The 12290-nt window shown below is 33.9% G+C and overlaps 1 protein-coding gene across 1 annotated transcript; it reads left to right on the forward strand.

The window, feature by feature from the left end:
• Positions 1-17: 17 nt before the first annotated feature.
• Positions 18-11411, forward strand: LOC117337256. The gene is made up of 6 exons (XM_033898147.1): positions 18-83; positions 3551-3771; positions 4654-4770; positions 5114-5215; positions 5657-5746; positions 6027-11411. The coding sequence occupies exons 2-6, from the start codon at positions 3564-3566 to the stop codon at positions 6518-6520; spliced, it is 1011 nt and encodes a 336-aa protein (XP_033754038.1). The 5' UTR covers positions 18-83; positions 3551-3563; the 3' UTR covers positions 6521-11411.
• Positions 11412-12290: the final 879 nt, after the last annotated feature.

Below are 12290 nucleotides of genomic sequence, written 5' to 3' on the forward strand. Positions count from 1 at the left end.
CGCCAGGGGAGATCACTATCATGTGTAGTTCTACCTGATGGTTGGAGACAAGTGCTGATTCTGACTTTGTTAAAAGCCCGGAGGTATATTTGTCACTATTGAAATATTTATAGACAGATTAAGTTAGAACGGTGGTAAAGCCGTGGTTAATTATATTACAGATACGTTACTTTTATATGATTGAAAAATTGCGCAGTATTTTATTATACTGTACTGTACAGTAACAGCAGAGACCTGTATATATAATATAGGTCTCTGGTAACAGTAAGAAAAACCCATTGGTGACCAATGCAGTGTTATATAGTACACAACTTTCATTTTCCAGTTTTATTTCAAATGATACAGAATCGTTATCAATAAACTACGGCCATACAAAGAAGGCTTCATTTGTTTTGATTCACATTACAAGTACATGTACTAGACTATATGTAATAGACTATGGGCAAATTTGTTGCAAATAAACTGGTTTAGGTTTGGGTTTATGGTTTAAACCTGGTTTTCAAAACGGTTTGTAAACTTAAACTGGTTTGCTCTTGAGAAACAAATGCGAAATTCTAGTTTTCAATATGGTGTCTTTGGGAGAAAAAGCTTCAGAGCAGTATTTGAAACGTTAATACCTCCTGAACGCACAAAAATCCCCCGAATCCCAAATTATGTTGAAGACATACTTCCACAATTCAATGCAATGACAGGGAAACGCATGCAATTCTAGCAAACTTTCTTTCAAACACAAGGGAACACTGTCATACCAATGGGAAAACAATTATTAATATTTATAATTTATATTTTATTTGTCAAGTCAAATGACTCTACAAGCCATAACTGGCAAGTTTGGAGCACGTAGCGCACTTCAAGAGCACATTCTGCATGTGTGTTGACAACATTCGCCATCTTGTTTTCAGAAACGAAACCTTCCAAACCACAACCGGTGGTGGTTTGAATGGTTTAATAAACTAGTTTAGGTTTATCAGAAACAAATGAATGAACCGGTTTCAGTTTAAATGTGGTTTGAAACTGGTTTACTCAACAAATGGAAAGTTTACAGAACCGGTTCGAAACTAAAACTGGTTTTAGGAGAACAAATTCGCCCTAAGTTAAAAATAAATTACAGACGTTTCGCCCCAATGTCACAATGTCCCATGCCACAATGTTCCAAATATTTTTCCTAATGTCCCAAATTTCTGCCACAATGTCCCAAATTATTTGGAGACATTGTGCCTGTCATTACCATAATGTCCCAAAATACCTTGCCACAATGTCCCAAAATTCTCAAGTTTGAATGGGTTAGTATACCGCTAAGCAAAACAAAAAAATAAATAAACATGTTATATATACGACCTGTTAAAATAGAAAATAAATAAGATGATACACGTTGTATTTGGTCCGTTATAATAGAAAATTAGTAAGATGTTACATGTTGTATATGGCTCGTTATGAGAGAAAATTAGTGAGATGCTAGATCTACATGTTATAAGCCTATATGGCACCGTTTCAAAAGAAAATTATATGCCCCTGGTTTCGGTAGCACTTGTTATTAACTAATTCACAAATATAACTCAGAGAGTTTATTCAGCACTTTCCTTTTTGTTGTCTTATTCGCATCTACTACAGGCACGTGTTCACGTTTGTTTCTATATATTTCCTATATGGCGGCTCCGATCGTGTTTAACCTGTGACGTCACAGGTCAGAGGTCATTCGGCTTTGGGCTTCAGGTGTGTTTTTGAGAAAAATCCCAATTACTCGGTAATGGGTCGGCCGATTTTGATGCGGTTTTCTGCATTCTTGTTTATTAATCAATACCAATAACATATTTACATATAATTTTTCATTAAGGGTACACTTTAAGCCACATTTTCACCACACTGTACGGTGAATAAATGGTATAAAACGTGTACATATCCTGTAATAAGTGGTAAGTAGCCAGTGCATATGATAATATTTCACTCTCACAATTTTCCATCTATTTAAAACATGAGAAATATTTTGGGACATTGTAGTAACATTTGGGACATTGTGGCAAGGTATTTTGGGACATTGTGAAAATGACAGGCACAATGTCCCAAATAATTTGGGACATTGTGACACCCTCCTTGGGACATTGTGACAGAAATTTGGGACATTAAGAAACAAATTTGGGACATTGAGGCATGGGACATTGTGACATTGGGGCGAAACGTCTGGCACCCGTTAAAAATATATACATGTACATCTTTTTTGGCTTTCTAGGAAACGACCGCATCTCTTTTTCTCTCTCATGACATCATCTTCAACTTGTTGAAGTTGGTCATTATCATTTAGAAATGTGTACTAGACTAATACATGTATTGATAATGTGAATTAAAACAAATGAAATATGTTTTCTGTATCCAGACTATTGAGTTGAATGTTTTCAAAGCCCAAAAATGATATCTGACTCTTGGGTTTGAAGGGAATTGTCTATTTGACATGTTTTGGCCTTTCTGATTTCAGAGAAATATTGATGGGTTTCTGAAATACAAGGTTAATTGTACATGTATGCCTAGCTGACATTTTACACTTCTGTCAGTCTTTCCTTTGACTCTGTTGAAACACCAAAGCTTGTACTCCAACAATGTTAGAGGTTGACACAGTGAGAAATTTATTATAGGCGTTACAGTCGGCAAAATAATGTCAGATAATAAATAGGCCAATCAGTGGCCTCTTATGTTGTAGGAGTACAAAGATTACATATGCTTGGTACACCCCTTGACAAATAATAAATCACCAACAAGCGGCCTCTTATGTTGTAGGAGTACAAAGCTTATATATGCTTGGTCCGTCCATTCAATCATATTAATGTTTTGTCATAATCTTGTGGAGGAGAAGACAACACACCTACCTGCCAAATTCCCTGACAGGAATCTCATTCCAGATCCACCACATTTATTCAATCATATTACCGTAGCTAAAAAATGCTCTTTAATTGACTGCCCAGAGATCACAAGGCTACACCTACCTACTGTAGTTTGTATACTGTATTGTATATATGTCATTTATAGTACATGTATACCATAGTATATAAAATACACATTATTCATGTGATGTGATATATTTGAGTGAAAATTCACCTACATGTGATCATATATAGATCTACAAGTGTGTGGCTTGTACATAGTGTTAAATATGGTCCCTGTCACTCAGCTGATGAGCATGCTCCTTTGGCTCAGAATGTAGAGCAGAGGATTATCTTACCATAGAGTACTGAGACCCATTTTGATTTCTTAGGGGCACTCAACAGAAATGTATTTCCCCCTTATCTTTCACATTGGTACCCAACTAAAAATCACATGGAACTTTAGACGCAAGCACATATCTAAAACTGTGGAAAGATGTGGAAAAATGTTGAAAGATGTTTTAAACCCTAAATTTAAAACCAAACTTTGCTGTTGGTAGAATATGGGACTATTAGTCTAGTTCACAATCTAGCTCATTTCTTGGTTTGCACAGTAATAAAGTTCCTAGAACAATCCCTAGCAATAAATGATATATGGAATACATTTAATCACAATTAAAATGAGATAACTTTTGTAGGAGAAATGACGAGATGGTGAACTGTTCCATCTGCCTTGATGCCATCAAGACGCCGACTTGTTGCATTCCCTGTGGACATGTGTTCTGTAACATGTGTATAGGACGATGGCAGCGACAGCATGCCTACAACGGTACAACCAGGGACTGCCCACAGTGTCGGCGCCAGATAGAACACGCCCAGATCATCAGGTTTGATATCTCGGAGGAAGTCAATGACATAGGTATACACATTTGTACATATGTGATCATGATGTGTGGTTATATGTATTAAGTTGTAAATTACATGTATTGCAACACTTGCCAGTATGATAATTTCTACAAGCCTAAATACATAGCAAACAATTTAGACAACACAATGTAATTTTGAGACTGATCAGAAAACAAGATGGCCAACAGGCAACCATATTGGATTTTGACAGTTGAAGTTTGTATCACTATATCTTGAGAAGAAGAGGAGGATATTTCTTAAACATGATATATAGGTTCCCCTTGGTCCTTTGTTGTACCCTTTTAATATTAAGTCTGATTGGGAAAACGAAATGACCAACAGGTGGCTATCTTGGATTTTCGAATGTGTTAGTTTATTATCATTATATCTTGAGAAGTAATTCAGGATATTTCTCAAACTTGATGTGTGGGTTCTCTTTGATCTCTTATTTTGTATGATAAATGTTGAGACTGATCTGAAAAAAAAAATGGCTGATTACAGCCACCTTGGATATTTCCGGTAGTTGAAATTTGCTATTACTATTTCTTAGAAAGATCTTGATGGATCTTTCTGAGGTTACTAATGTAGATTCCCCATTTTTTTAGATAAAAAAGAAAGTAAAGATGATTAAAGTAGAGAAAAGATCACTCTTACATAGATCCAATAAAGACCATTCAATGGTGGACACCAAGATTTCTCTTAATTTTAACAACTATGTTTCAAATAGGAAAATTTCACCAGTACAATAAGTTCGAAAGATTTTACATTTTCTTATCTTTTGTTCGAAAGATTTTACATTTTCTTATCTTTTGTTCAGAATATTTGAACTGGTCATTAACTTTCACATTCTTAATGTTTTCACAAAAGTGTCACTCCAATGGCATTTACATTACAGAATATGATGATGCTGTTGAAAATCCTTGGGATGAATCTGATGTTGGAACAATTTTGAAATCATTGGAAAATATTTGGAAAAGGAGTCAAATGAGACAAATCTTCAAATCTGGACAAGGTAAAATTGCTGAACGGATACACTTAGGTTTGTGTCATGGCATTTATTGGTCAGGATTTGTATTTGTTATGACAAAATTGAAGAAAAAACATAATCTGCTTCTTATTATATTTACCATCATATAAATAATGAATCCAAGCTTGTATGCTTCTGTAATGAAATCAAGGAAACTTATATACTTAATTGTATAAATACTTTTGCTTCAGAGTTCAGATTTTTTCAAAACAAGATTCAATGGATCTGTAGTCAATTTGACAAACATGACAAATTATGTATATTCTTATTAGAAGTCTTGCAAAACATTTACCCACATTTAGATGCAGTTTTAATATTTATATTACAGCCAGAATACTATCATATGACTGTGTCAAACACATGTGGTATTGTGCCAAGGATGGCTGGAATGTTGGAAAACGGTTTATAGGAGAGGTCCATGCATCTGATGGTGAGATTGTTGTGTTTTTGTGAATATTAAGGCTATTCTACAGTAGTAATATATCAACCCAACAGGAGGACTCCAGGTTTATCAAACAGGAACCACAGTAAGAAATGATTAAATTCAAGCAGTAAAAAATATATAAAAAAACATTCTCCAGCACCTGCTAGTATGTTTGTAGCTCTGGAGTCTTCCCATGGGATATTTTTCTCTGGAATAGCCCAAATTAGATTTTATAAAATGGTTTACACACTACATGTAGGATGTCCCAGGTTGTGGGACCTTTTTGAGAAATTCCACCAAGTAATGATGGCTATAATTATAACATGATATAGAAATCTCCAGTATTTCTTCTATAAATATAAACTAAAGGAATTGTAATAATAATAAATGGACAGGTATAGTAATATTGTAATAATTTATGATAACTTGGGATATACATTATTTCAGGTTTGGAGAACAAAGTAAACTTGGTGAAGCAGCGCCTACATCAGGGCGTCAGTCATTGTAAACATAAAGTGATGCACCATCGACACACTGGTAGGTTATCATTTACAGTAGAATTTTAGTAACTGTAAACAACACCCTACATTTTTATTTACTTTTGTACATGTACATGCCTTTACATAAGACCGTATAAGATGTCAGTGTTGTAAATAGAAGTAATGACACCTCTACATACGAGTTAGGTTATTGTTTACTGTCATACTTAAACCTACATTAAAACTGCAGTAAATGTAACATAGAATCACTGGCATTTTCTGTCTGTGTCATGGATACATGACTTACACTAGAACCTACCTATGATGTTGTATTACAGAGTCTCTGAAGAGGAAATGGCAGGGATTGTCAGAGGACTGGAAACATGTATTAGCCATTTCCCTGGCCGTGCTGGTGGTCCTTCTCATAGTGGATGTCCAACATAAAGATGGCCTTATACAATCTGTGATCTTTCCAGTGTTTCACACGTTTTTCTTCATCTTTCATGAACTGCTGGTGTGCTTGACCTACATTGTCTTCCGTCCGCTACATTGTTCATTTCTATGCACCATGGAGGTAGCGTCCACCATAGCAGATGTCACTGTGGAGACCTTGGTATCAATTGTACAGATGATTGTGGCGTTAGGTGTCTTACCCTTAACAATGGCCCTGGGTTTGATACAGGTCGTCACGATGACTGTAGGTACCATACTACGGACAGTGATACCACTGTTTATCCTCCTATACTTTATCAGCCCCTCTGTCCAGAACCACTGTAGAGCTATCTTAGCCAGACTCCAAAACCAAAACCGAAACGAAGGAGAGAACAACTAATACCACGATGAGATGCAGAAATTTTTAGTTAAAAACATTTCACACCCATGGAAGGCTTTGGTTGGATTCCGAATAATAGCTACATTTTTACATTTATTTATAAATAATAGTTTGTGTTTTCAAAAATAATTGCCTTCCATGGGATGGAGATATTTTAAAATGGAACTGCATTTTTATATAAATATGATCTTATTTAAGTGTTATTGCTTGATGGAAGGGCATTCTTTACATATTTATATATTGCAATCTTTTTTGATTGGAAAATGATACAACTCTATTACTGCACATAGGAGATGGCATATGATTAGCAGGTTAATCACTCTATTATTACTGGTACTACTAGAGTTAATCTCACTCGGCCCATGTCAGATTTTTAAAAGGCTGATAAAACATCAGAAACCTTCAGATTATACCGCAGGTTAATGTTTAATTTTAAGGTGGATGATTCATATTTACTTGAAACTTGTTAGATATTGGATTGATTGTGCATGTATTGGCACATCAAATTGTTATAGATGTAAATTATGATGCCAAAACACCTCACTTAGTAGTCATTAGTAAGTACAAGTACCCTGCCAAAATCTAAAACCACCTATTAATATCAGTACATGTGATCTTTGTTTTCAGTGTGTAGGTAATATTCACCTTTGACTGATCGTTTGGATACTGGTGTTAAACAGTTAACCTGAATTGTTGTACATGTTATCAGGTTGTTTGCTGCATACATACAATATTTTCTAAATTGAAATTTAAGTCATTTTCATGTATGATACAGTAGGATTAGATGTGTTGATGTCATTGTTTGAAGGACTTAGTGGTACATATGTTTCAGTATTGATTTTACATAAGTGTACTATATCTTATCTATAACCCAAATAGGCTTGCGATCATTAATTAGTATATTAGACACAGATTTCCTATCGCAATAAGCAAATTAAGAAAGGCCATATGACCATTGTACCAATTTTGTTTTAGATATGATGGAACAGTGGGTTGGGCCTAAAACTAAGTATCGGAACAGTTTCAAGTAAAATATGCTAGATTTATATGTACATTGCAGCCGCTTATTATATTCTATGGTAAGGTCAGCCATTTGATATATATGCGACACAATCAACATACAGTTTGTTGTACACTTGTCATATCTTTGTGACACCATGTTAGACATGAATGTTTTACCTTGACCCAGTGCATGTCTGTCTAGACATATCTTGGCCTGATCCATACCTGGTCCATACCATAACACCTACAGGTCATATTGCCTTCTGATCTAAATACGAATCGTCATTATATACTATGTTATGAAGACATGGTGGTGGCTAGTTAGGGTGTCTGTTAGATGGCCTTTCAACCAACCAATCATAGCTTCACTGGCAAAATTTTTCCAGAATCTCCTTTCCATTGACAATCTCATGGTTGATCCTTATTGAATAGATTACCGGGTACATGTATATCCAAGCGTCCCAAATATCATCAAAGATAATATGGCTGCACCCACCTCAAGAAAATTCATATTCAAATTGATGTATTTTGTGGACAAGGTATGAGTGATTTGTAGATTTTCCTTTGTTCTAAAAATGCCCCAGAAGGAAATGAAAGTATATGTAGCAAAATAAAAGATAGATTATAGGCTAATTAACTTTTTCAGTATTCTTTTGATTTCCTGTTCAATTTGCACACACCCTGAAACAGACATATAAGTGATGCTTTTTGTTTGCCTGAACATATACTAATGTATGTTAAGCATTGAGGTCAACTGAACATGACCCCTTGTTAGCCATCATCAGATCTTCACATAATGTACCCAGTAGTGTATAATGATGATCAGTATTTTAATCAGTTCCTTCATATCTTGATATATCCATAATATCCTGTCCGGGAGTAATATCTCAGCCAGATCCATATCTAGTCTGGGGGAATCATGTCAGCCGGATTCATATCTAGTCTGGGGGAATCATGTCAGCCGGATTCATATCTAGTCTGGGGGAATCATATCTCAGCTAGATCCATATCTAGTCTGGGGGAATCATATCTCAGCTAGATCCATATCTAGTCTGGGGGAATCATATCTCAGCTAGATCCATATCAAGTCTGGGGGAATCATATCTCAGCCGGATTCATATCTAGTCTGGGGGATCATATCTAGGCTTGATTTATATCCAGTCTATGGGTCATATCTCAGCACAATCCATATCCAGTCTGGGGTTTATATATCTGCCTGATCCATATCTGGTCTGAGGGTCATATCTTGACCCAATCAATATCTGTTGCATGCATGATTTATCTGGGCCCAATCCATATCTGGTGATTGGTTTATATCTTATATCTTGTCCTAATCCATATTCATCCTGCAGTCTATATCATGGTCTGCATGCTATACTTTGGCTTGATCCCTATCTGACCTGAATGCATAATATATGTTTTACTTCCTGTAAAACTAAGTCACACATCATATAATGGCTCATCACAGTCTGGTTTTGGAATGTTGACTTGTAATAATTCTAATGCCACTAGTAACAATTGCCTTTTCGTAGTACATGTATATGATAAATAGATTATGACTTTTCTTTGTTCTCCATGATTTGTAATAATTTTAATAGGATATGGTCTTGTTAACCTCTAAAATTACTTGAAATTTCAGGTATTGCATTCACTTACCAGATAACTAATCAAGAATGTTAGCCTTGGACTCCAAACATGCTAGAATTACTGGAGTTTACAGTAGATGAACAACTCTTATGACAAGACTGATATAACTTATTGTCAATATATTACCAATGAATGCATGTTTTTAATAAAATTATTTGTTGTTTATTGCTTATTTTAGTGTTATAGCTGTGAAAAGAAATCCTTTAGCAAAAACACAATACAGACAGAGAAAACCTTGGGTTACTACCAGTATTTATGTTGGTTTTGGTGAATCACTTGCTACTTGGAGACTGCTCATTTTGAAATATTTTGTAATAAAATTGCATATGCATATCAAGTAATTTTAACAAGCAAGTTTGATAACTGTATTTTATTTTGTTTTAATATGTTGATGATTACTTTCGAAGTCGCAGCACTGTGTCAAAATGTGTGTATCTGCTTTATATTCTAGGTGCTATTGAGAAGGAATGGTTTTTTATGGAGTTTGTTAAAAAAGATGTTTTTTTACAAAGTGACTTGATTTAATAGTTAAAAATGATTGTTTTTGAATAGTACATGTATATCTTTTAAGTATTAATAATTTAATTGGTTTTCTTGTGTTAGATCTTGTTAATTAATGAATTTTTTTTTTTTTTTTTTTTCAATTTTCAATGAAACAAATATTCTCGTGTTAAAGTTTACTCCATGTTGTATTTTCTTATTGTATTTATGTTTCAAAGTAAATTAAATATTTGGTAAAATTTTATCAACCGGATACTTATAAGAAAATTATGTCAGAGAGAGTAATCTCCCTTAGCATATTTTACTTATCAGACAACCTTGGGCCTGTTTGTAATATTTCAGGAATAGATCTTGACAGTCCTGCAGATGTTATTGCAGGCATTGAAATTCTTTGTCAAGGCCTGTCTAAAATCAACACAAACTGGATGGTCCAACCTATAAATGAAAAACGACCCCAAAATCAGATAGTTATCATCACATTTATTAATATTTGATCTATGAATGATTTTTTTGTCTTTTAAGTGAAGACTGTTATATGACGATACCTATTGACTGATTAATCTTTCAATTAAGTACATTATATAATTTTACTGTTGACTGACAGTGTTAGAGAAGTTGATAAGTGATAAAGGGACAGCCTATATAAAACACAGTTTGGAGGTGTATATGTACACTATGAGATCAGCAATGAGAACCAGACAATGATAGTGTCTATACAAATATTTACATTCTTTGAGGATTGAATTAATACCTATGTTTTAACTTATATCAGAAAAACTTTATACTGTTATTTTGATGTACATGCATTTTTTTTTTCCAAATCTGCCTATTTTTATATAGATAATTAGTAGGTTATTGTTTTGTTACAATATCATATTCTTTTTAAGTCAGATTAGGTAACAGTGTAATACTTAATTATATGCTTTTGAACTTGAGTGTGTGAACTTACATATACAGTGACAAAATGTCTGAGAAATAACAACGAATTTCATTGTTTATAGAATAATGATGTTTGCTCTTAAATATGTATAAATGGCTCAAGATTTATTTCAAATAAAAAAAAAATGAATGAAAAATGTCTTCTTTAAATTCATGTTAATATATTAATGGAACGGTTAAGATATGACTTAGGCACATTTTTATTTCTATTACATATTATATTACATTGTTCACATTCTTTGTAAAAATGAAATAATTTTCATTTTGCAATGAAAAGATGCTCATTATTAATCTTATGAAACTCCAACTTATGAAAGCCAGAGTTGGGGGCATCCTCTATCCGAGGTGAAAATCGCAGCAATTTTCACCTGGTGTTGGAGGATGGGATTTTAATTGTGTCAAATTTAAAACAGTGATATATGAAGCATATGTGTTTGTACATAATAATAGCTGGATTAAGCACTTTTAAAATGAATTTTTTTTAATGGAGTTGATCACTTAATAAAAATGAAATTCACTTGTTGCAATTCAAAGACACGTTGATAAATTTCTTTCAAATGTTATGCTCATCTCGTTTAATATGGTCTTGCTTCAAATTTGTTCAAAGTAACGGTAAAATTATATGTCCAATTTTCTATCAAAATTGGTATGTATGTGACATTTGTGACAAGGGAAATCACTTTAATGGTCCCCTTTATAATGAGAACCTGTTAATGTAGATGATAAATGATTACAGTATGTATTAATGATGCATGTGATAATAGTGATTTTTCAGGAATTTTGAATAAAGAAATAAAATGATCTTACCTTAACTTTTTCTTTATAGACCTTTACATCTGAGCCATGAACTCTCACTTGCTTGAGGTCACTTGATTTTGTTGTCTAATAATGGGGAAATACACATCAGGTTACCGAAATATCCTTCCAGTACATCTTAAGAAATAATGCTAACGAATTCTCACTTTCAACATCTAAGATGACCACCTGTCGACCATTTTGCTTTCCCAAAATTGAGTGGGCATGCATCTAGGGACAAAAGGAAATCTACACATAAAGTTGGAGAAATTTCTTGTCAGTACTCAAGAAATAGTGATAATGATTGTTTATGTGCTCCTATGGACAACAGGTGACTTTAACAGCCAAACATCTGATATTGATCCTCCTAAAAAAATGCAACTTTGTTTACTGGTAAGTAAATACCAAAGATTTTGATGCACATTTGGAAAGTTGGTTATGTCAAATATCACATGGCATATGATACTATAGGTGTGTAGCTCAATCAATGTGTTTATTTTATGACCTTGACACAGAGGTCAAATGTGTTCAGCTCTTCAGACTGAAATGACCTCCTATAATCCATCAGGAAAAGGATATCTACAATTGATAGGCCTGTAAAGTTTTAACACAAATTACTTCTTCCTGTGAGAGACAACTCTTGTCAAAGATTGGAACACTTACTCTCTACTGCGATCCATAATCATCTTTTTGCTGTCTTATTGAGGTAAGCAGCTATCCTAATAGTAAAAATAGCTGGTATATGAACGAATTTCAATTACTTCCCTCGGAGAAGTATCCAATGTATAACAACATCTTAGCTATATTTTTGCCAAAAACCATTAACATTAGGTGACTTTTTTTCTTTTTTAACGTATGTATTTGATGTACAAAGACAAAACTAAAA

This window comes from Pecten maximus, chromosome 11 (assembly GCF_902652985.1).
Source record: "Pecten maximus chromosome 11, xPecMax1.1, whole genome shotgun sequence".
NCBI lineage: Eukaryota > Metazoa > Mollusca > Bivalvia > Pectinida > Pectinidae > Pecten > Pecten maximus.